Source organism: Gobio gobio, assembly GCF_949357685.1.
Source record: "Gobio gobio genome assembly, chromosome: 14".
Taxonomy (NCBI): domain Eukaryota; kingdom Metazoa; phylum Chordata; class Actinopteri; order Cypriniformes; family Gobionidae; genus Gobio; species Gobio gobio.
In genome coordinates, this window is record NC_137107.1 from 20,520,136 (window position 1) to 20,546,919 (window position 26,784).

General features: G+C 41.8%; 1 protein-coding gene across 1 annotated transcript in view; it reads left to right on the forward strand.

Annotated features, from left to right (window-relative positions):
• The window catches only part of slc47a1 (solute carrier family 47 member 1), a 36,380-nt gene that overhangs the window by 556 nt on the left and 9,040 nt on the right, over positions 1–26,784 (forward strand). The window contains exons 2-12 of the mRNA XM_079835420.1: positions 2,043–2,144; positions 2,616–2,684; positions 5,813–5,961; positions 8,105–8,147; positions 8,451–8,495; positions 8,595–8,692; positions 8,813–8,910; positions 17,716–17,829; positions 18,205–18,272; positions 18,451–18,559; positions 23,341–23,416. Coding sequence (XP_079691546.1) covers positions 2,043–2,144; positions 2,616–2,684; positions 5,813–5,961; positions 8,105–8,147; positions 8,451–8,495; positions 8,595–8,692; positions 8,813–8,910; positions 17,716–17,829; positions 18,205–18,272; positions 18,451–18,559; positions 23,341–23,416 — 971 coding nt within the window. The remainder of the gene's footprint in view (positions 1–2,042; positions 2,145–2,615; positions 2,685–5,812; positions 5,962–8,104; positions 8,148–8,450; positions 8,496–8,594; positions 8,693–8,812; positions 8,911–17,715; positions 17,830–18,204; positions 18,273–18,450; positions 18,560–23,340; positions 23,417–26,784) is intronic.

The window sequence follows — 26,784 nt, forward strand, 5'->3', positions numbered from 1 at the left end:
GTGATATGAATTCTGTCTATATTGGGAACTTATCTTGGTTCGGAATCTGTGGATTGAAAAAAAATATGATACGGGGGCAATGGTACCAAGAAAATACCAAAATATATTTAAAATTTCATATATACACTGGCCACTTTATAAGGTACACCTGTTCAACTGCTTCTTAATCGTCCAATCACATGGCAGTACCTCAATGGATTCATGCATGTAGACATGGTCAAGACAATCTGCTGAAGTTCAAACTGAGCATCAGAATGGGGATGAAAAGTTATTTAAGTGACTTTTAACGTGGCATGGTTGTTGGTGCCAGACGACTGGTCTGAGAATTTCAGAAACTGCCGATCTACTGGGATTTTGACACAACCATCTTTAGGTTTTACAGAGAATGGTCTGAAAAAGAGAATATATCCAGTGAGCGGCAGTTCTGTGGGTGAAAATGCCTGTGTTGTGTGGTTTGAGTCAACAGTAACTCAAATAACAACTCGTTACAACTGAGGTCTGCAGAAGAGCATCTATGAACACACAACATGTCAAACCTTGAAGCAGACACACTGGTGCCAATCCTGTCAGCTGAGAACAGGAAACTGAGGCTACAATTCACACAGGCTCACCAAAATTGGACAATAGAAGATCGGAAAAACGTTGCCTGGTCTGATGAGTCTCGATTTCTGCTGCGACATTCAGATGGTAGGGTCCGAATTTGGCGTAAACAACATGAAAGCATGGATCCATCCTGCCTTGTATCAACGATTCCAGCTGCTGCTGTGGTGTAATGGGATATTTTCTTTTGGCACCTTAGTACCAACTAAACATCGTTTAAATGCCACAGCCTACCTGAGTATTGTTGCTGACAATGTCCATACCTTTATGACCACAGTGTACCCATCAGTGTATTTTACAGCATCTTCTGATGGCTACTTCCAGCAGGATAACGCGCCACGTCACAAAGCTCAAATCATCTCAAACTGGTTTCTTGAACATGACAGTGAGTTCACTAAAATCAATTGTTCTCCACAGTCACCAGATCTCAATCCAATAGAGCAGCTTTGGGATGTGGTGGAACGGGAGATTCACATCACGCAGCCGAAAAATCTGCGGCAACTGTGTGATGTATTCATGTCAATATGGACCAGAATCTCTGAGGAATGATTCCATCACCTTATTCATAGTTTTCACGTGACGTCACACTCTTATAGGAACGCCCACCTGGAGGGCAAAAGAAGGCTTTCCTCTATTGCCCGCCAGTCATTTTTACTAGGTTTGTAGTGAGTATTAATGCAGTAAAACAGTGATATTAAAATATCAAAATCAATATACACCTTATTGATTTTGCATACTTTGTACAGGAAAGCAGATGAACACAGAATATGCAACACAAGGTTTCTCATTAAGCGTATTTTTCCCATCGAAACCCATTATAAAGAAAACGCGTTGCGTTCATATTCTTGGCTCATCTGCTCACCTGTAAATAGTATGCATCATCAAAAAGGTGTAAACTGAATGTGATCTTTTAATATCACTGTTTTAGTACATTATGGCACTTTTAGGGTGGGTTGCACAAATAAGGATTCTTTAACCTGTCATCAGTTCACCCTCCGTACTGCTGCTTGTTCAGCTCTTCTAATGGATTTACTGCGTAATTAATCTGTTTAAAATTAAGTGGTGCAACAACTCGATTTAAAATAAAACCCATGTCAACAAATCCTAGATTAGAGTTAAACTTTGCTTAATAGAATCTTATTGGTGCAACTCCCCTAGCAAGGAGTACCTAATAAATTGGCCGGTTAATGTATTTTACTATGTAAAATATATTATCATATTATCACCCATCTCTACACTATAGATGCGACTAACAGGAATGAAGATATTAAGATATTATAAGCAAAAAACTAAATGATTTTCTGTGAAGTTGTTTTGCTGGACATAATCTGGAGTTCAAATAGTCCAGCATTCTTACATGGGCTGAAGACTGAATTGTTTTCTGTGTGGTTTATTTGTACGCTCATGTTCTCTGTTGACGTGCGAATTTTCATTTTCGGCAGCTGGTCTCCAGGATCTTAAACTTTCTACTGCCATTCGTCACCACTATATTCTGTGGGCACCTAGGAAATGCTGAATTGGCTGGATATGCCCTGGCCTCTGCGGTAATGCATCCACTGTCTAATGTTGTCAGAAAAAAAAATCTGTACAAAAGCTACTTTTAGCTTGCCACTGGGACAGTACATTCAAAGGTACACTTTAAAGTTAGCTAAATGTACTAAATCCACCATTTAGAGATAAATAAGGTACAAAAATATATGCCCTAGTCATAAGTTAACAGTTAGTCTATTTAGATTTAAGACATTCCATTCAGTTATTACATCTCTCTGATATTAAAATATATGACTATATTAAAAGTAATAAAATTAACTCATACATTTCACTGAAAAATCTAAAGTCTCAGTATCTTGTCATTTCTGTTTTTTTTCTAAACCAAGACTACTTCCTATTTCGAGAGTTGCTCTGGAAATTGATCCATTTGAAAATCCAATACCTGTATCTCGAAGAAGGAAGCAGTGAAAGATAAGGAGACTGTTCAGTGATGGCACTGCTAAAGCGTAATTTGTCTTCCTCAGACTGTTAATGTGACCACAACAGCCACTGGATGCGGTCTGGCCCTCGCATGTGACACACTCGTCTCTCAGGTAGTCTTAACTCATGATGATCTTAACACGGCTAAAGTAATTATGTATGTTGTCTTGCCAACTAGCTCAATAAACCATTGTTGTGTTTGTATAACCCCCCATCTCCTCATAGCATTGTTTAACAATTATCATGACTATATGTCTAAAATACAAACTGTGGTAGACCCATAGTTCTTTTTGTTATACTTTTTGAGTGGAGAAAAAGAATAAATAGATATTCCTTTCTACAGATCATATTTTAAATATGAAATGATTAAGTATCAAAACTGCATTAAAGGTAGGGTAGCCAGTTTCAGAGAGGCTAGCTATGAAAGCATAAGATCCCACCCTCCCTTTAGAGCATCTCCAAAGCATCTCCTCATTTAAAACACATGAACGCACACAGCAGAGTCTGAAAATCATCAGTTAAATTACCTCATGTCTCAAGCCACATAATATTAAAATAATAATAAACAACTTACAGAACGCTGACTTACAGGGGAAAGCGGGGCACAACCTAATGCTTTTTGGCTGTCTCAGTTTGTGTAAATCCACTTGGGGTTCAGAGTATTTATTTTTCCCCACGTTAATTTCACACGTCTAGTACAATCATGTGGTTTTGTTTCATTAATACAGTGTATACTTCTTTCTTGATTTACCCAGAAAGAATGGAAGTGAAACGTGACAACATGCCCCATAGGTGAGGTACATTGTAACATGTGAGGGGCACAATGTAACATGACCAAATAACAGCTTAAAATGTTACCTGATATAATAAAAAAAAACAATCCAAGACAAACTAAAATATTTTGTCAATAAAATACAATTATTAACTTTTTAAAATAAAATAAAGGCATTTTTTTCATCATTAAAAATATACTAATTTTTGAGTTTGACAACAAACACATCACTAAATACAGCCATACAGCATAGTTAAAAACATAATAATAATGAATAATTTCTGAACATTGACTCTCAGTCATTATTTACCCTTTTCTCATGGTTACTCAAAATAATATAGTATAAAAGTATAGAATATAATAGCGTAGTTCTAAAAAGGGCTCATTGTAACGCAGTGTTACAACGCACCCCACCTGCGCGGCTCGTGTCTTCTGCTGGTTAGATTAGCATTAAAGAAACGATCTCTACTGTTAAATAACAGATATAAGATTAAAATAATATTAGATTTGTCTTATTTTAAATAAACACAAAAAACAGAGATGGAAAATAAACTTAAGTAAGAAATTGACTTTAGCTATGGTTAAATAAATGTTCAGTAATATCTTCCAAAGATTTTTTAATTTTGCCGCAATCTTTTCCCTAAATAATGTTGATATGGCAACTAGTAAATACACAAAGTTTCGTCATCCTGGCATGTGTGGAAGTTTTAAACCATGCGTGTTACATCTAAACCCTCGTTAGGTTGTGCCCCGCGCTCCCCTACCACCTGACTGCTGCAGTTTAATTTTGGCATTGATAGTGTTGTTATGGTTCATGTGGAACAGTAAACAAAATTAGCTGTTTGTTTTGGGCACTCTGTGACAGTCTGTCTACAACTCTGCATAGCCTTATGGAATTTTCCGATGGCCTGTGATGTCTGAGTGAGCAGGGTGCCCAGAGATATGGAAATGCTCTAGAGTCCAGTGGCGGCATGCTTTATACCACCAAGTGCAATGCAATGTATTGGATGCAGTGAAGTAAGGCTTGGATGCAGCTGCTCGGCCATGAAAACCGATAACATGAAGCTCTCCGCACTGTTCTTGAGCTAATCTGAAGGCCACACAAAGTTTGGAGGTCTGTAGCTATTCACTCTGCAGAAAGTTGGCGACTTCTGCACACTGCACGCCTCAGCATGCGCTGACCCCACTCTGTGATTTTACGTGGCCTACCACTTTGTGGCTGAGTTGCTGTTGTTCCCAATTGCTTCCACTTTGTTATAATACCACTAACAGTTGACCGTGGAATATTTAGTAGTAGGTGGCAACCTGTCACGGTACCACGCTTGAATTCACTGAGCTCCTGAGAGCGACCCATTCTTTCACAAATGTTTGTAGAAGCGTCTGCATGCCTAGGTGCTTGATTTTATACACCTTTACCCATGGAAGTGATTGGAACACCTCAATTCAATGATTTGGAGGGGTGTCCCAATACTTTTAGCAATATAATGTATGTAAACAGGCAGGTAGGACCAGTGATGCCAGTAACGCGTTACTTTTTTCCAGTAACGAGTAATCTAACGCGTTACTATTTCCAAACCAGTAATCAGATTAAAGTAACTTATCCAAGTCACTGTGAGTTACTATTTTTGTCATTTTCCTTAGTAAAAAAAATATATTTTTGCTTTCTTCTTGCGTCTCGTGGAGAGAATTTATGTTAAGTCAAGAAAGACTGTCTTTATTACATGTTTTATTAAAACATGTTTTTTTTTAGGAAATATTTTTTAATTTCAACTTAAAATGTCAGGAGATACATTTTTGAACGTTACTGTTAAAAATGCACTTCCAATAGTGAGTGTTATTTATGTTGAGGCGGCACGGGTGTTGTCGGCAGCTGCTGAATGTAACTAATAAAGCAACTTGTAATCTAACTTAGTTACTTTTAAAATCAAGTAATCTGTAAAGTAACTAAGTTACTTTTTAAATGAGTAATCAGTAATCAGTAACCAGAATACTTTTTCAAAGTAACTGTGGCAACACTGGGTAGGACCAAATGCAATGATTGGATGATAATTTTTTTGGTCCTGAGACTGAGACAGAAGATATATGTGTTATAATATTTAGGCCATTCCTATTATTGATTGCTATCAGGATGTAAAGAGAGTTACAACCAGTATAACGAAAAATGCCTACCCTACCTTTAATATCTAGTTCAGTCATGAAACTCTAGAGGGCGCAGCTGATAGGTTCTTTATGCAATCAGCAAGCAATCATATCATTACCGCATGGCACAGGCTGATTGGCCTCTGCTAATGCAGCAGCAGAGTAGCCTAGCAGATAGTCCACCAAGATCAAATACATTAATATTGCTATATTCCTTAACATGCCAAAACTAGAGTTGTCATGATTGAAACTACACTATTGTACAAGGCTAAAGTTTTTGACAATAAATTCCTCTATATTATGTACTAATGATCTGTTGTCTATGTCCAGACCTTTGGCAGTAAGAACCTTAATCGTGTGGGGGAAATTCTCCAGAGAAGCATACTCATCCTCTTACTCTTCTGCCTGCCATGCTGGGCCATACTCATCAACGCTGAGTCAATACTCCTCACCCTGAAGCAAGAGAAAGAGGTGGCCAGGTTAGACTAATCCAGTCAGATTATTAGATCAGAATTTTTTGTAGGAAAAATGTTATAGATCTTTCTTCCATGTTGGTAGGAGACCATACGTGCTGTAGGGAAAGCAACATTTTGTGCTTGAACAAAACGAGCAGTTTCCATCCTTTAAAAAACAGCAGTGTATTAATTTTTAGCTATAATAATTTCAAACAAATTAATCTGGGCCTCCATTTTACAAGTTTTATCTTGGTCGTATTTTTTTTTCTACTCAGTTAACTTTCTTTTCTACACAGGTTGTCCCGCCCCTCACGCCAGTAAATACGTCAGAAGACAATGTACAAAAAACTGAAAAGTTTATCCTTTGCGTTTTTTACTTATAGGCGACAACGTTGTCAAAACTATGCTCTTTCACACGCATCAGAGAAAACGATTAAAATGCTGTATTCTGCTGCCAGGCCAGTAGTTGGCACTTTGTAAAGAATCACTACTCCCCAGACTGTGCGCATAATACTCATGTGCAATATTGCACTGTTTTCACAAATTAGCATTTTTGTAATTTACACAGAGACGATAAAGATATTGTTTAAAAAACGTACACATCGAAACCCGATGAACAGGGAAAGGATGAAGGGGAAGGGGGAAAGGTTTGAGGATCAGGTTGATCTGGGCATCTGGTGTTGGGTGACCCGGATACTCAGGGCAGGGGTATCATCTCAGTTTAGGCCGAGTGATGTAGGACTGGAAGGAAAGAGAACAGGGGATGGTAAGGATGCTTAAATAGATGAGAGAAGGTAATAGTACTTACAAACAGTACTGTAAGCGGAGATCCGATATAAGAAAGTTTTGCAAAGTCTGTGCTTGGTTGATTGATTTGAATGCTGTTTTAATAATTTTTAAAAAACATCTTATTTTGATGTGTTGACTAACACATGTAAGGTACTTGATTATAATTTTAACTGTAGTATGTTATTAATTAGCCTTTTACATTTAAAGTTTACATTTTATAAATGTACTAAACTGCTACTTAATCATTTCCAAAATGTAATTTCAAATATATTTAAATACATGCTATACAAGTTTCAATAGATATTACATTAAAGGGATAGTTCACCCAAAATTGAAAATTACCCCATGATTTACTCAACCTCAAGCCATCCTAGGTGTATATGACATTCTTCTTTCAGACAAATACAATCGGAATTATATTAAAACATTTCCTGGGTCTTCAAAGCTTTATAATGGCAGTGAATGGCAGCACAAAATTTGAAGCCTAAAAAAGTGCATCTATTCATTTTTAAAAGTATACGGCTCCAGGGGGTTTATAAAGGCCTTCTGAAGCGAATCGATGGGTTTGTGTAAGAAAAATATCCATATTTAACACGTTATAAAGTAAAATATCTAGATTATGCTAGACCGCCTTCATTATTCAATTTACGAAAAAAGCATAACTGGCACGACGTTATAAAGAGGCTTTACACTTTCTGTGTAAGTTGAATACGGAAGGCAGTATAACGTAAGATAGATATTTTACTTTATAAAGTTTTAAATATGGATATTTTTCTTACACAAACCCATCGATTCACTTCATAAGGCCTTTGTTAACCCCCCAGAGTCGTGTGGATTACTTTTATAATGGATGGATGCACTTTTTGAGCTTTACATTTTGGGCTGCCATTCACTGCCATTATAATGCCTGGATTAGCCAAGACATTTTTAAATATAAATGATGAAAGAAACATTTGAAAGAAGATAGCCATATTCACCAAGGATGCCTTGAGGATAAGTAAAGTATGGGATAATTAAAATTTGTGGGTGAACTCCTTTTGTTTACCAGTATTATGAAATTACATATAAAGATGAAGGCCTACTTAAATCCTATTCTAAAGCTCTGCTAAGTGCATTTAATATAAATGTAAACTATAATACATTTTAGTCCAAAACATTACATTCACACCTAAGTGTATTCTTTTAAAGTATATTATTATTAAAAGGATGCTAAAGCTACTTCTGATTCTCGCAAAAAAAAGTTTTTTTGATTTGTTCCTCTACAGTTTAAAAACACATTAGGATACCAAATTGTAACTATTTATGGAGTGTCACTTATCCTGTTTTTGGGTATCATACTGTTTTAAGCTCAACGCTCCATTATTCATCCCTATTTCAGGATTGCACAGCTGTATGTTATGGCTTTCCTCCCCGCTGTTCCTGTAAGTATAACAACAAGTTTTTCCAAAAACATTCAGAGGTTGTGCTTTCATCTCTGTGTTTGCCTTGTTTTCTAGAGTATAAGTTCAAATGTTTCCTGGCGCTTTCTCCAAATTGTGCTGCTTACTCTTCTTCAGGACACGTTTTTTTTGGTCTTTGACCAGAGTGTTTCCTGTCAAATTGTCAATTACTTTCAACACATGTAATATTTAAAGGGTGTAACCACATGCATACAGTCACTGTCACAAGATTTCCTTCTACTGCAAACACTGATATATTTTACTGTCTCTCCTTCAATTTCCTAGGCTATGTTTCTGCACCATCTGCAGGTGTCTTATCTGCAAAACCAGGTACAACCTGGCAGTAAGCTCAAGATGTTGCAATGGACAGCATGTATATATGTGCAAAAGAGATGAAAACTGAAGAGATAATCTGTTGTCATGTTTCAGGGCATCATCCTGCCCCAGATGTACACTGCAGTTGTTGCCAACATTTTAAATGTAGCAACAAACTATATCCTCCTTCACTCAATGAAGCTGGGAGTGATGTATGTATGACTAATAATTTTAATAATAATAAATAAATAGACTCTAAATCTGATGAAATAAATGGAAGAAATAAATTATCGTTAGGATAAGCAGGTGTTTGTGTGTGTCTCTCTCTGCAGGGGCTCTGCTGCAGCCAACAGTATATCACAGATCTCCATCTGCCTCCTGCTGTTTGCTTACATACGCTGGAAAAAACTGCATGTGAAGACATGGGGTGGTGAGGAATATATAGAAAGGAGCACACACAGACACTCTTTTATGCCATTATGAGGTCATTGACTTTTATTTGCATTAATTATTGCATTAAGTCATATATAATTATCACTCCCTGAAGGGGTGTTCACATCCAACAGTGATTTGCAGGGACAAATTGATTCTTGACCGTGAGCGAGAGAGATGGGTAGCAAGGCAGTTAGCAGAGTTCCAATGTATGCAAACGTATGCAGCGACTACTAATGGAAGTGCTGACAGCGATGCACCATCAGATATATTTGGAAACGGTGAAATAAGACCAGCAGTAGCGCTGATTTAAAAGGACATTCACGTCAAGAGCGATAAGTATAAAGATAACCAATGAAAACATATCTACACTAATACGTTTTAATTTGAAAACGCATCTTTTTCTCTCCGTTTTGGCCTTCCATCCACACTGAGACAGCATTTTTGTCCTGTGAAAACTGAGCTTTTTGAAAATGCTCTCCCAAGTGGATAAAACAAAGTTTTTGTGTTGTAGTGTGGACTGTGAAAACGGAGGTAGGATTTAAAAATGATAAAACATGTTTAGTCATGTGATTCATATTGAACCGATAGGAATGTTTATATCGCTATTGAGTGGTGCAGGTATGATGTCACTTTGTAGGCCAATTGGCAGTTAGCATCACACTGGTTCCCTCGTCAAAAACCAATGGGTTCCCTTTCAAGGGAACTCGCGCTGCGTCAAGCTGCATAAAATCAGTCCAATGGTGTGGCTGGACGTCGTAGGCGGGTGACATCATAGACCAGGAAGCTATAAAGCAGCCCTGAACCAGACACTGTCAGCTTCTGTGTCTTCACAAGCGCTCTACGTGAAATCGTTTGTCCTGAATATATGAAAAGTGTGTGTGTGTCTCTCAAAAAAGAAATGGCGAATCCACAGTTCAGACAGTGTGTTACTCCCTGCCCTCGTTTCATCACGGGTGGGGATACACATCTGCTCTGTGTAATGTGTTTGGGACCGGAGCATGCACAGTCAGCTCTCGAGGGAGCTGGCTGCGAGCATTGTGAGAAACTCCCCATGAAAACTCTCCGGTCCCGCCGAACGCTCTTCGAGGATAGCGATTCGGCTCGCGTTCCCCAGGGTGCAGGTCCCGCTGCTGCCGAGGCACAGCGAAGGCTTACGTCCTAGGGTTCGCAGAAGTTCCTTTTAGACTCTCCTGTATCTCCTGCTGGTCTTTTTGGTGACTCAGTCAACACAGTGGTTGAAAGGTTTCAGGATGCTAAAAAGCAGGCAGCCGCCTTTCAGAAATTCCTCCCCAGAAAATGTCATGTCTCTGGGGCTGCTGGGCGGGAGAAGCCCCAGCCGAGTACGTCCTCCTCTTACCGAGCGCAACAGAGAGAGAGTGTTGCTACCCGCGCTCCCCCACAGAGAGACTGGGGGTGGGGTCAGCGCTCTCAGCCGAGGTCTTCTCGAGGTAGAGCAGATCTGAGGACTGTTCTTATCTCCAGGAAGGCCTTGGCGAAGAAGTCCTGACACCAAAGGTGATGGCCGTTCTGCCAACCCTGCCACCTCGGGTGCTTCAGGGCGCAGCGGTCCTCGGCGAGCACAAATCTCCACGTCCGCCCGGAAGCATAGCGGCGCGGGGATGCTCGCTCCCTCCAAGGAGGGTCCAAAGTGGGTCAGTTCGGTTGCTTCCTGCCGGCGCGCCGTTTCAGGACACCAGGCTGCTCACACTTCAAAATCCAGAGGCCAGCCTCGAGAGGCTGGTTCCCTTAGTAGATTTTCTGGCAGCGTGGAAACTTCTGCCAAATATCTCAGATTGGGTCCTGCGTACAATAGAAAATGGGTACAGAATACAATTTGGGTCACACCCGCCCATGTTCAACGGGGTGCTACCCACAGTGGTAAACCCCGAGCAGGCTCTGGTAATGGAGCAAGAGGTACAGACTCTTCTGCGAAAAGAGGCTATAGAGCGGGTCCCTCCCCACAGCAGAGAGTCAGGGTTTTACAGCCGGTACTTCATAGTTCCGAAGAAGGATGGAGGACTGCGTCCTATTCTAGATCTGCGGCAGCTAAATCGGGCAGTAAAGAAACTAAAGTTCAAAATGCTCATGCTATAACAGATCATGTGTCACATCAGCCCCTCTGGGGTTGGATGCCATGGTGCAGATGTGGCCGAGGCTGCGTCTGTACGCCTTTCCCCCTCTGGCGTTGATACCAGGAGTGCTGGAGAGAATACGCCGGAACGGGGTCCATCTGTTGCTAATAGCCCAGGTTTTGGCCGACACAAGTTTGGCTGTCAGATATCATATCTCTCCTCGAAGGTCCCCCGTGGGAGATTCCGATCAGGAGGGACCTTCTCTCCCAGGCGTCGGGGTCAATCCTGCACCCGAGGCCGGAGTTGTGGAAACTGTGGGCTTGGCCCCTGAGGGGGCCCAGCTCGTAGACTCAGGTCTCTCTGCCAAGGTAGTTGAGACCATGTTGCACTCCAGAGCCCCTTCAACGAGGAGGCTGTATGCCCTTAAATGGAAAGTCTTCGTCGCATGGTGTTCTAACCATTTTCTAAATCCAGTCAACTGCCAAGTCAACTCAGTACTAGATTTTCTACAAGAAAAGTTCTCTTCAGGGTTATCCCCGTCCACCTTGAAGGTATACGTGACGGCAATATCGGCCTATCACGTCCATCTGGATGGTGCAACTCAGTACTAGATTTTCTACAAGAAAAGTTCTCTTCAGGGTTATCCCCGTCCACCTTGAAGGTATACGTGACGGCAGTATCGGCCTATCACGTCCATCTGGATGGTGCATCGGTGGGGAAACACCCATGGGTTACTCGCTTCCCTCGTGGTACTCTGAGGCTAAGGCCTGCGGCACGCTTGAGGGTGCCAACCTGGGATCTGGCCGTGGTGCTGGAAGGTCTAGCTTCGGCCCCATTTGAGCCTATTGAGGAGGTGCCAGAGAAGTTCCTCACGTTAAAAACTGTGTTTCTCTTGGCTATTTCTTCTCTAAAGAGAGTGGGGGATTTGCAAGCACTATCTGTCGCCCCCTCCTGTCTTGAGTTTGCGCCAGGAATGGTGAAAGCTTTTTTATTTCCAAAAGAAGGATATGTCCCGAAAGTTCCTACGAACGTGGCAGGTCCTATAATGCTGCAGGCCTTCTCTCCGCCTCCCTCTGAAAATCCAGACCAGGAGAAGTTAAATCTGCTCTGCCCAGTGAGGGCACTAGATGCTTATGTCCACAGAGCTGCCCTGTGGAGCAATTGTTAATCTGTTTCGGGTCCCCAAACAAAGGGAAACCGGCATCTAAGCAGACATTAAGTAAGTGGATAGTCGAGGCTATCTCACTCGCATATGAGTCGGCCGGCTAACCTTCACCACTAAAGGTCCGAGCCCACTCTACTAGGAGTATGGCGGCCTCTGTAGCTCTTCTGTCAGGAGTCTCCCTGCAGGAGATATGTGATGCGGCAGGGTGGTCCTCTCCGCACACCTTTGTGAGGTTTTGCAACCTTGATGTAGCCTCTACTCCAGGTTCTCGGGTGCTTGTAGCTTAATATGCGCTGTGAATTTCACATATACAGGCATTTGAGGGTCATGGCGGCGTTGGTATTGTGTTCCCGCAGCGCTTGACGCAGCGCGAGTTCCCTTGAAAGGGAACGTCTCAGGTTACGTATGTAACCATGGTTCCCTGAGAGGGAACGCGACGCTGCGTCGCTTAGCCATACTCCCGGCACACCTGTGACCGACTTGTTTGGCTTTTTCAGAAGCTGACAGTGTCTGGTTCAGGGCTGCTTTATAGCTTCCTGGTCTATGACGTCACCCGTCTACGACGTCCAGCCACACCATTGAACTGATTTTACGAGTGCCTCATGACGCATCACGCAGAGGCGTTCCCGCAGCGCTTGACGCAGCGTCTCGTTCCCTCTCAGGCAGTGGCGGATCTAGAAAATTTTACATGGGGGGGCAAAGGGGTGGCAAGAGGTCTTGGCAGGGTGGCAGGGGTAGACGGTACATGGAAATCACTATATGTGAATTGCTTTAACAAAACAAACACAAAACCACTTTTAAACTACAGTACTTATTGTTTAATCATGCCCTTACACACTACAAAGGTTTTTAATTCACAACAGGAATAAGCCCAGTGTTCAAACAAAACAAAACAGTATAAAAAGCAAAATGAAAATATAAAAAAGTACCATAATTGTGTCCAAGCTGCAGTGGACTGCAAATATACAACAGTGGACAATACTCAAGTTCTTATTATAATTAAAAACTTATAATTACAGTCCACAAATGAAATGACCCATGATCACCCATCTTTTTTAGGAAAGCTTAAGGCGACTGTTGTTGTGCTTTGCAGCAAAATGTTTCAAAAACAGCGTTATGTGTTTCTCAACATGTTACAGTGTTTACATGGTACAATTTCTGGTAAGCTACACTTTTTTGTTATTTCAATTCAATTAAATTATTGTGATTTGATTTAATATTGACTCATTTGGATAAATATTAGGCACACAAGATGTACCTAATCTCAAGAAAAAACAACTCACCTAATGCTGTAAACATACAGAGAGCCCTATCAGCTGGCAGTGTTATTTAAGGTTAAAAATAACTCAAATTACATATAATGCGTTTTTTTTATTATAATAACAACTTTATTTAATTATATAAATAAAAATATAATAAATATGTAATATGGTACACTACACATATTTAGCAAAATACTCTCGACTATAGCACATTTCTAGCCAACTAATGTGCTATAGCCTAAATGGCTAAATCATTAAATCATAATCATTAAATGGCTTTCCTGAGGTAAATGTTATGTGCCATAATTGTTCTCCAGTTGTTATATTGACCCCTTTGTTAGATTGATTGGTCGATATTATGTATGATGAATATACATTTAGGTAAGTTTTAGGCTACTGTTTCTTTCAACATTGTTCATTCGTGTTTATTTACTATTAGCTAGTAGAGATGATCGGTCCACGTGCAGCTAGGGATCTGTCACGTAACATTTACAAGCGCCAAAACGGCATTTATTGTTTGAATTTCGTAATAAAAGTGACAGAATCTGAGAGCTGAGATTTTTTTTTATATCATAAGTAACCTGCTCTGTCTTGTCTGTCGGTCTCCGTGTCCTCTTTGCTTCGCGATTCTTCTGTGCGTGAGAGCGTGAAAAGTGTCAATTGCGCGTGTCTCACGGTGAATGCGTGAGATTTGGCAGTTATGGATACAATATTTTTATATTTTTTATTAAGCTGTTCTTGTCTTTACTAAAATCAAAATTAGGCTAATCAAAGGGAAGAGTCTCTTACGAATCACAACCGCTGATTTTGGCTAACGTAATAGACTCGCTGTTTTTGCTGCTGCTGAATCGTCTTTAGCATACAATACATTCATTACAAATGTAATTTTAAGTTAAAAGTGTGTTTAAACTACACCTGGGGAAACTCACTTCACCTTCAGGGGCTCTGGGGCAGCTCAGTCTCTCCAGTCGGTTTGTAGGGCCACCGCACCGCAGCAGACTCGCTGTTGCTGTGTGTGAGCCAGGCTGAGCGAACGCCGCTCTGCACGTTTGAATCAGGGACGTAGCTAAGTATTTGAGGGGCGGGGGAAGGGGTATTTTATGTATTTTAATTTTAATACATTTAAAATAAAAAATTAAATGGTTTACTTTTGGTAAATGTATTGGACATACTGGCGGGTTGTTTTTACAAGTACAGTTTTTGGATCATCAAAGTTAGGGGGGCAGCTGGGGGGGCAAGGCTCTAGAGTGGGGGGGCACCTGCCCCCCCTTGCCCCCCTGTAGATCCGCCCATGCTCTCAGGGAACCATGGTTACATACGTAACCTGAGACGATTTTTCCATAGGCTTTTGGATTATGGCAAAAAACAAGCTCTGTGATCAACAAACGTTTATGATACTTACACGTTTTGGGCCCTATTTTAACGATCTGAAACGCAAGTGTCAAAGCGTGAAGCGCAAGTAACTTTGTGGGCGGGTCTCGGCGCTGTTGCTATTTTCCCGGCGGGATAAATGGCTCTTGCGCCCGGCGCAAATCTAAAATGGGTTGGTCTGAAGTAGCTTCATTATTCATAGGTGTGGTTTGGGCGTAACGTGAATAAACCAATCCGAGCGTCATCCAACATTCCCTTTAAAAGCAGGTGCGCAAGTTCCATTATGGATTGCTATTATTATGGCGTATTTACCAGGCGCACGCCAGGAGCGGTTCACAGCCGAGGAGACTGATGTGCTAGTAAGAGCAGTGAAAGAAGAAGTGAAGTTGTAATGTTGTACATTATGGTAAAGGTGATTTCACAGTCTTTTTTTTTTTTTCAGTCTTTCAGTTTTTTCAGTTTTTCAGTTGATTTTTTTTCCTGGTTCTTGACGGACAAACCAATTTGTCAGATGTCCTTATATACATATATGTCTTGCCACTATTGGGCAAACAGGTCTTATCCTTAATTATTACAATTAGCCTGAATCATTTGTAAGCTAGATTTATGCCTATTTTTTTCACATCTTCGTGGCACACCACAATGATTTCCGTCATCTCATGTGTTAATATTTTTTTAGTGTAACAATTTATGATTTGCAAAAATAACTTGCATCTGTGTAGATTACATGAGCAAAGTGTATGCGCGTTGTGCACGCTATACATTATGGTCAAGCATGCGCCCTTAAAATAGCATAATGAACAACGCGCAATGCGCCACTGACTTTAGACTAGGTTTTTTCTGGTCAGTGGCGCAATTGTTTAATGGAACAGCAAAATAGCACCAGGGATTGTTTGCGCCGGAACACGCCTCCTTTTTTGCGCTGAACCGCCCAGGTAGCGCAAGTTCATTCACTAGTTTAGCGACGTGCTTCTGTGGAGGGAAAAGCGCGCTTTGCGCGGGTGCAAAATAGGAATGACACATGCGTCGGTGTACAAAGTCAATTGCGCTGGGTGCAAGATAGGGCCCATTGTCCATCAAGATCATTTCACAGATGAACGCAACTTTGTTTTGGCGTGATGACGTTTAATGTCCCAGACAGCCTCTGTAGTCCCATTTAGCACTTATTAGCAACCGCCTTTTTCAAGATACGTTACAGCTTCAAAAAAATCACAAGTGTGGTAATACTGATGCATTTAATGTCGTAGAATAAAACGTGAAAGTATCTTGAGCTTGTGTTCACCACAGGCCTTATTTCAGCCATTTAACCAAAACCTCATTCAAAAAAACGCCATTGACTTCGGGACGATGGAACCGGAAGTGCTAAAATGCTAACTCGCTTCCTCAATACGGCCTACAAAGTGATGCCATACCTGTACAACCCTATTGTGCCTGTTATGTGCTATTCACTTTCACACTGTTGCTAAAGATCTGTTACTTTGTACACTCTTCATATTGTAGTCTGAAAAGACAAAATTTACTCGCAATTGCTGCCCTGCAAAAAAACATGAGTTCTGTTGCGTTTTAAACCAAACATATAGTGGTGATTGAATGCGACCTGGACGCATCAGTGAATGGTGAGATATTTTGCTAAATAAAATTATAATACCAGAAGAATAGCATGATAACTTTATGATGTTCCGTCTGTATCATCTCAGTGAGATTTTATGAGGCTTTATGCATGCGCACATTGCGCAGTAAGCTGAATGTAGCGTTTTCCTACTTTTCAGTGTGGATTAGAAACTTTTGGAAAGTGTGGACGGAGAGCGCTTTGAAACGAAAATGCCTTTTTCAAATGTATACGGATTAGTGTAGACATAGCATTTGTCTATTGGTAATTGAATGGATCATTGGGTTTGCTATTGCTGTGATCTCATGTGAGTGACAGGTTGCCCTGCCCTCAGGCCAGTAAAGAGAAAAGATGTGGCTCCAAGAGAAAGTGGAAGTTATTTTGAATAAAGATTAAGAGTGCACATTCATTTTAAAATAAACAAGAATTTTCCATTTTGATTTCATGGTGACTTTAAAGTCGATTCTGCAAAGAGATTCCAACAATATAATTTGTCATTATTGTTAGCTATATTTGTGGTGTGAATTTACCTATTCTCAGAATCAAGAATAAGAACAATTATTAAACTTTATAGTTAATTATAGTCATCATCTTTGATGTGAATGGCCCTCAATTCTTGATTCTGAAGAAAAAGGGGGAGGTGATGTGAGATCTTATAAAAGACTTGAATTGCTATATACAGTAGCTATAATTTACATTAGATAGATAGATAGATAGATAGATAGATAGATAGATAGATAGATAGATAGATAGATAGATAGATAGATAGATAGATAGATAGATAGATAGATAGATAGATAGATAGATAGATAGATAGATAGATAGATAGATAGATAGATAGATAGATAGATAGATAGATAGATAGATAGATAGAGCAACAATACACACTAAAGAAAGCTGAAAATGTCAAAAAGCACAATAGGTCCCCTTTAAGAGCAAACATGGCCATTTGTAACTTGAATGTGTGAGGCTTCCAGTGTCTTAGCTGTACAAAAACTGTCGGTCTCTTATGATGCTTGATATTGTAAACTTGAATGCATTATTTTAATTTATTATCATAATCATAAACACACTGGTTTGTAGCGCAAATAGTTATTAGTTAGTTACCTATAATGGCTAATAAACCGGAAGCCTCTCACAAATTCACAGGAAATGGCTTACTTCTGTGTCACAAAATAAGGTGGATAGGTTTCTTCACATACATGATGAATACAGAAACATAATTATAGTGGTGAATCAATAATTACAAGAGATGTGTGGTGTTCTGTAGGCACACGCCCGCAGTGATTGTGTGTATGTTTGTCTCTGTCGCCCCCTACAGGCTGGTCTAGTGCATCACTGCAGGAGTGGGGCTCCTACATGAAACTGGCCATTCCTAGCACTCTCATGCTCTGTTTTGAGTGGTGGATCTATGAGATTGGATGTTTCCTTGCAGGTGTGTAGATGTGTGGGTGGGTTTGAGTTTGCATTGCCTTGCGTTTCTGATTCAATTGAATGAGTAGTTGCCATTTTAGTCTAAATAACAGAAAATATTCCTATTGGTCTTCAACCTAAATTGCAACTGCAATCATGTTAAATCCCAGACAATAAATGCGTTGTTAATTAGCTACTATTTTGTTATTGAACTGATACAAGATGCCAGGTGAAAGTGCAGTGCACAATTGTTTGATGGCTTACAAATCATCTCATAAATTCCCTAACTATGTAAGTGCAATGTCACAATCAGAGAAAAACACGCTAATTTCACACATAATATACATATATCATAACATATATCCCTCCTCTGAGTTCCCCCTCTGATGATTGGCAGGAATGCTGGGGGAGGTGGATCTTGGTGCTCAACATGTGTTGCTGGAGGTGGGATCCATTACTTACATGGTAAGACAGCATTGTGCAACGTTAAGCTCACAATACTTAGAGACTTTCAGACATTACTACCAAAGGGCAAATGTATTGAAAGCAACACATGCATTACAAATCATTTATTAGGTTTTTTGTTGTTAAATTGAATTAGTGTGAATATTTGCATGTTTTCTTAAACATATTTCATGTTTAGTTTCCATTAGGTGTGCATGCAGCCGCTTGTGTACGTGTGGGAAACGCGCTGGGAGCTGGCGACACTAACAGGGCCCTGATCACCAGTAAAGTGACTCTCGTGATCTCAGGTTAGTAGAATATGGAAATAACGTCTCCGGTTACGTATGTAACCTAGGTTCCCTGAGAACAGGGAACGAGACGCTGCGTCAGCTTGACGCTACGGGGAACGCCTTCAGCGTGACAGGTGTCTGAATCACAATCGAATCACGTCAATCCTATTGACCGGCGACAGCCCATGACATCATCAAAGTGCGACCAGGAAGTATATAAGGGCGCCTTACCAACATGACACCGCCTCTTCGTCTGAAGGGACTGTTCGGCGGGCAGGCCCTGAGGCATGGCAAAGCGACGCAGCGTCTCGTTCCCTGTTCTCAGGGAACCTAGGTTACATACGTAACCGGAGACGTTCCCTTTCGAAAGGGAACTCGCGCTGCGTCAGCTTGACGCTACGGGGAACGAAATACCAACGCCGCCATGCCGAGGGGAGTGCATGCTCACTGGCAGTGACAACTGTCAGGACAAGCAAATTCAAATGAAATGCCTGAACCACTTCCCCTCTGGTCACACAAGGCTGTCAGTGACAGCATTCCCTACGGTCATAGCCCAAGCTATAAGCCTCGTCAGGAACCTTAGTGCGGCTGCACGAGGTCCTAATCAGGCCGCTCAAAGGCCTGGATCCAACCCATTCAAAGGAAGGGGGCTCCTTTAAGGGAATGTGGCTAGGGGGCCCTAGGGCGCCCCAGCCAGCCACTAACGCCGCCAAGGCGGCCTAGCTTGGTGCCTTTTTCAAGGGGCACTTCGGCCGGGCCATCCTTGTCTGTTCGAGAACAGAGCCTCTGGATACTCGCCTCCTGAAGAGGCATCCAGTCCAAGGGACTGCAGAATGGCAGTGTCCTCCTCGAGCCGGATCTCAGAGACGGGCATCCTGGAGAGCAGTACTCAGCATAGCGCTTTCTACCCTTGCCAGCGAGGGGAGTCAATCTGCTCGATCCTAGGATCTACTGAGCTATTATCAGGTAGAAACACTCAGGAGGCCAGACTGGCCTAAAAGCTGATCCAACTTGGGAGGCCTCGCGAGGGGCCTACGACCATCTGATCAGGCCCAGGCAGCTTCGGGCTCACAGACGACCCTCGGAGAGAGGGGAGCTTAGGAAGGGGCTGCCCGGTAGGTAAGCCAGGTTGTAGGCTAGATTCCCTCCCATGGGAACCAAGTAGCAGAAGCGACCTCAGTCGCGCCAGGGTAAGACCATCCTCAGATGCTGCCAAATAAGGGGCAGATACCACTAGCTGTCAGCATATGCCAGTAAACAGTTCTTGAACTGAGAACCCAACCCCTCAGGGAGGCCTAGTGAGGCCTATTGCATGATAGCAGTACATGCCAAATGCTCGAGGAACCAACTCGGGAACTCGGCCAAAGGGAGGCCAGATAAGGCCCATCCCCATAATAGCAGTCGAAGCCCACTGTCGATGCAGCTGGAAACAGGAGCTCATCCCCTCAGGGAGGCCTGGAGAGGCCCGCTACCTAATAGCAGGCTATGCTAGCCGCCCGAGCATTCTGACTCGGGAATTCCCCCTCAGGGAGGCCCAGTGCGGCCTATCGCCTGGTAGCGAGCTCACCGGGAGGCAGAGTAAGGCCTACCATCTGCCAGCAGTCCATGTTAGTCCATTTTTTGCCAGAGGCATCCTGGTCCCGGGGCTCACCCCTAGGGACAGTCAGGCAGCCGCACTGACTTATCATGGTCGACTGGCGTCCAAGGAGCCTTACAGCAGATCCGCGGAGGCGGCTTCCTGTTGTGGCAGGCACGAGACTGGCTGCTATATCTCCCGGCTGACAGCGGCTCCTCTGCTGGCTGACAAGACAACAAAGAGAAGTTATTAGTTGAAAATTCTGCTACTTGAGGCCGACATCGTTGGGGGGTAAACACATAGCAATCAAAAGGGGCCGACTTTGCAAAAGGCCTACTTTCCAAAGCTGACTACCTATCTAGGTTGCAGCTATTAATCGCTAACCTCCCCAACGTCGGGACTCACTCGCAAGGAGGCCTACTGAGGCCTACCACCTGACCCCGAGTCTACTGCCCAGACTGCCCAAGTTCTCCAAGGTCCCAACCTGGGGCTAATCCATCCCAGCGGCCCACTTTTCGGGCCTACTGTATGACAGTTGCAGTCTTACCAGCAGCGCCTACAAGCTCTGGAACCTAATTACATTAATCATGACAGGATACTCGGCAAAACAACGCCCTGGACCCCCTAAACGGGGGGAGTACCACGTACGCCAACCGCCCAATGAAGGACCTAGCTTTTGAAGCGGCCTATCGTTTAAATGCAAGGGCGTCAGCCATGGCAATGCTCTGGCTACAAGGGAGCTCACTACCATACCATGTTTTTTTTTTTTTTTTTACAAAAGTTAGGAAGTGCCGCTCAACCCAAGCCATGGGTGAGGCAGAATGATACAGAGCTAGGTTAGCGAAATACTCTAATCTACCCTGTTTTAACAGAGGAGTACTGCCACATGCCAGGTATAATTCCAAAGAACTGGCGGCTTAAAACAACTAGCTCTGGAGGGCAAAGTTGAACAACATATACAACATCCTTACACCAAACAAAAAGGATGGCCTACCCCTCCAAGCGACCACTGGCTAGGTCGCTATCACATACTGCACAGCACCATCTGTATTGCTAGTAAAAAACCCCGAACACAGAAAAGGGGGCGGGCCTTGGCCGGACGACTCTACGTAAGAGACGGCTACATTAGGGAAAATTTTTTTTTTTTTTTTTTTTTAACCCTAGAAGCGTAGGCCAAAATAGATCTAAACCTGTTTTGTTTTAATGGGCTCTTTTTAGATCTAGCTGTAGTTGAAACAGTGTGATCCCAATTCTCTAGCCAGTCTTACACTGAGAGAGGACGCAGGCCGCTCTACCCTGAGGTGGCTATCAGTTACAAGCTTGAAGCTGGGAATTCTTACACGCAGCCTTCCTATATTCAGAGAAAAGCGCTACACACCCGCAGGAATGAGCCGGTGATATTCCCGTTTTTTTTTTTTTTTTTAGAGATAAAAAACATAATCAACAGCGCTTGCAAAAACCTGCTGAATATACTTTTAAAGCAACTGGCTTGTAAATTGCATTCGTTCTGGCCGTCCACAGAAATATCCAACTACTCCAAAGTGATCCCGAAATCCTCGGCAGGGAGCATGGAACAGAAAATGTATTAATATTTTCCCCACAGGGGACTTACCCGCTCGCCTGCAGCGCGCCATTGATATTCAACCACAATCTTTATTCATAATGTGTGTGCTTAGGTGCAGCATTACCACCGACCCGCTCGAGGGCGCTCTCACACACCAGGCCTGGCGGGCCGTCAGAGATTGGGGTACTTCCTTTTCCCGCTCATCACGGGCCCACCGCCTGATGTAAGAGGCGTAGGGGAAAAGGGAATTATTAGAAGGAGGAAGGGCCTGCGTTAGTCTAGCGCCTCCTCGGAGGCGGAGACTGATCCCAACGTGGCCCTCCACGGCGCTGGTTCCGGGTCACTTGTCCGACGTCCTTCCTCTTCTGAGTGCGGTTTTATCATGAAGATCGGGGAGGAATGGAAGGCTCCCGGGAGCTGCTGGATTGACGTCGGAGAGAAACCGATCGTCGAGGCGGCTCGAACGCGCGGGCTCTCTCCTCGCGCGCCGCCACTGTAGCTGCAGTCTAGCAGTGGCACGCTCCATCACTTCCAGCAGCTCGTCATACACGGGGCAGGGCGGCTGAGAGGGTTCAGCCTCAGCTGATATTTCGTCACCACCCTGCTCAGCTACCCCTTGCTCATCCGGAAGAACACCAGCTGACGAAAGGGAGGAAAGGTCTGACTCCTCCCCCGGCAGCTGCCCCTCGCGATCTGACCGATCGTCAGAGAGAACCACGCCTCTCTCTAGACGATGAGCCAGATCCATCTGGGAACCCCATGATTGTAGCCGGCGCTCGGCCTCAGCACCGGCGGGACCGTCCCCAGAAGCTGGACCCACTTCCCTCGAGAAGAGGGCCAGACGAGAGCGGAGCGTCCGGATGGGAGGACGCTCGCAGTTGGCACAGGAGGCTCCCTCGAGAACCTCCCGCGCGTGCTCTTCCCCCAGACAAAACACACAAAGGGTATGTGTGTCCTCAGGTGTAAGGAACCTGGGACACGGATCCGCGCACTTCCGGAAGTTATGCTTGGACTTCCCTGTGTGTTTCATTGTAGCTTTCGTGATTCTTTCTCTCGAAGCAGACAAACAGTCCCTGAAGACGAAGAAGCAGTGTCATGTTGGTAAGGCGCCCTTATATACTTCCTGGTCGCACTTTGATGATGTCATGGGCTGTCGCCGGTCAATAGGATTGACGTGATTCGATTGTGATTCAGACACCTGTCACGCTGAAGGCGTTCCCCGTAGCGTCAAGCTGACGCAGCGCGAGTTCCCTTTCGAAAGGGAACCCATAGTGCTAAAATGAAGCTTAATAATAAGTATAAAACTTATACTATCCGATAACTTAAAGTCGTCAAGAAACGAAAGTTGTGAGGTATAGACAGCTTTAAAACAGCTTTTTGAACTGTTTGGATGGTTGTGGTTTGCTATTGGTCAATCTCATGTGAAGGACAGGTTGTCCCGCCTTTACGCCATTAAACATCATTGAAGAGATGAGATGTTGCTGAAAGAGGGAGGGGGATTAAATATGCCATATGAATTTTTTTTTAAATAATGATGTGTACGGATAAATCATAATAAATACTGCAATATTCCATAAATAATAAGAATGGCCAAGTTTGATTTCATGATGAACATGTAATAGGTATCAAGACGAAAATATTTAAACCTTTGCATTGCAGGAGTTTTGGCTGTTTTTCAGGGAATCGTGATGGGTACATCTAAGTCAGTGGTGGGCTACATCTTTACCAATGATGAGTAAGTTTATTTCCCCCATCATAACAATATATAGGATTAGAATAAAACTGTGTTTCACTTTATGGTCCCTTTAACACATTTTGTTGATTATAAGTAACTTAGCACCTACATGTCAGGGGCATTTCCTCCGAGGAGGCAAGGGAGGCAGTGCCTCCTCAAAAAAACTAGATAAGAAAATAATCGAAACGCTTTACTCTCACTGCAGTGCAACAAGTATTAAAGCAGCCGCCAAGCGAAGACACAGAGTAACGTCAAATCATAATTTTCAACACACTCCAATGTGTCTAATATGATAAACAGTTACTTCATACCCATGACCGGAAAAGTGGAAATGGCGCAGCGACTGTGGCACAATAAAAGTCCCGCCAGCGACTGTGCCATAATAAAAGTCCTGCTGCTTCTTATTATGGACAATATAGTTCATTTATATAAATGAGGATAGCAAAATAAAGTAAACAGACAGATTATACTCAAAAAGTAAAACTGATCAAATTTGGGACCAAAATTATTCAGACTCTGTGACCTGACCATGTTTTGCTGAAGTGTTTTTTCTTTAATTGCGACCTTTTACACCAGCAAACAAAATTAACTAAATGAATAGGGGTGTGACGAGACACTTATCTCACGAGATGAGACGAGACATGAGATTGGGTTCACGAGAACGAGACAAGATTTTTACATAGTATTTTTAAGAAATCCTCAATGATGAAATACATGACTAGAAAAATAGTTTGCAGGTGCATTTGAAATGTTTTAAATGTTATTTCAGATCTACTTTCTGAGAATGAATTATCATATTCAGTAAAAGACAAAAAGCACTGTAAAGGTTTTCCCAAAAACTGACTGGCTTCTCTCCTGTATGACTGTCTCTTCAGACCTTAGAACTGCACAAGCTTCTTTTGACCTCCTTACTGAACTCTTCCCACAAACTGATCATAGATATTAAGTGCAAACAGGGGCGGCGCTAGAGAATTTTTAACACATGTGCTGAGGGTGCTAGATCATTGACAGGAGGATCTGCGCAATTATATATATATATATATATATATATATATATATATATATATATATATATATATATATATATATATATATATATATATATATATATATATATATATATATATATATATATATATATATATATATATATATATATATATATATATATATATGCAACTACATTTTTAGCATTCAATTATTTTATTTATCACAATTTAACTTAATTTTAATAAATTGAGCAAGCACAAAATTCATTAGGCTATTCGATCAAATATTCTTTAAGATTTTGCATAGGCCTATTCATTGAACAAAATTTCAGTCAAGGACAATACGCCATTAAACAGCACCCATAGCACCGGGGAAATATCAGTATTAACCAAATTGTCGACAACAATCACATACTATTTACAGTCTCAAATCAGGACAATGCGACGGAGGTTGTGATTGACGGAAAATGCATCAATGATGCATTGCTCTTCGTGTAGCCTATTGATTATCTGCCGTCTCTGCATCCGCGGCAAACATCAGCGGACTGCTCCGTGACAGACTCCGTACAATCAACATCTGAACCATCGCAACCTCTGGCTGAGATAAGTTTGTTCTCGTTTTTACTAGGAACCAGTGTTGGACAAGCTACTCTGAAACTGTAGCTTTAAAAGCTACTTGTAAGTTAAAGTAGTTAAGTTACATTCAAGCTACCCTTTTGAAAAAGTAGTTAGCTAAAAGTTACTATCAAAAAGTAGCTAGCTACATTGAAACTACTTTTCTTTTTTTACAATGACATTGTTACAAATAACTGAATAATTGTTAATGAAGAATGTTATAATATTTGGGGTTTCAAGCTACATAATGCAATGCAATTAGGCTATGATTACAAATACTATGAGGTGAATCTAGGGTTATTGGACACTTTTCTCCAGTCATTTCAATGGCAAAAACTGTCAGAATCATTTGATTTAGTTAACTATCCGAATAATCAAATAGCTTATGACCTATATCTCGAAATGGTTGGCAAAGTGCAAAAGGGCTACAAATTGAACATCAGTGCAAGAACAAAATGTATGCAACTTAAATGAAACACTCAGGAGTCAGGATTAGTCTAAAGATGCATGTTAAACTCACAGCACATGCAGTGGAGCATGCAGCAGATGCTGCAGTCATGAGCTGCTCGCGTGAACAGTTGCTTGACTATTTCTTTTCGTTTTGAATATTTTTGTTTAAAAGTGGACATTTAAAGCTCTCTATACACATATTTCTCATGTCTGTGAGGCAAGTATAGCTGCTGAGCTGCTATAGCCTATTTGCTTCTTATTTATTAAATCCAGGCAATTGAAACATTGATTAAAAAATAAAGATACAATTTATACAGTTTAAAGAAACAAAACAAGACACTGGAGCGCCTTCATAGCGCGCATCCGTCACACCGCTCGGCTTCACTCATTACAGGCTTGTTCTTATCAGAACCCAAAACGGAATGTAGCTTTTGATCACGCTACACCGCTACTTGCTGGATAAATTGCTAATGAAAAATGTAGTTAAGCGCGTCGCTACTTCTAGGAAGTAAGAACTAAATTAGAATCACAAGATCGCTTACCTGGCAAAAGGAACCGCTCCATTTTTTTTTTTCAAAAATGAAATGCTACATTAAGTGCGACAGCGTAGCTACAATTCACCTGACACATCACGTCACATATGACACGTGGCACACATGGCACACTTAATGAGTATTTTTTTTTTCTTTTCATTTGTTGTTTCAAATTATTCAATTATGTATTAATTATAATACAGCATGTATATAATTGCTTCCAGCTAAAATGTCTGGGGGTGCTATGGGGGTGCTTTGGTCTTTCTTGGGAGTGCTGAAGCACCTGCTAGCCCCTCCCTAGCTTCGCCCATGGGCCCTTTAGAAGTTTTGACATGATTTGACATTTGTGCTTTTTTCAGTTGCTTATAAACACATTAATGGCAAAAGTGTATTTACACTGTATTCAGCACAAACTGGGCTACCGTAATATCTAAGCAACATGTATGTACATGCTTGTATTTTTGAGAGAATAATGTTTATGCATGGTTTTTGAAAAAACAAACAAAAAAAGTTTTAAAATGAAGGCCTCAAAACACACAATAGATATGTGTCCACAAGACTTTTGACTAATTGGTGTTGAGAATCATTGAGCCTACTCATTCACATAAAACAATACACTGATTTAAAATGTATAAGACACTTTTTCTTTACAAAGCCGGTATGCGAAGAGGCGTGAAAGATCATGAATAACGATGCGTATCACACCTGAGAGAACAAAAGAACGCATAATGGGCCGCATAATGACCTGCATAATGACCTGCATAATGAATGAGCTTCAGGT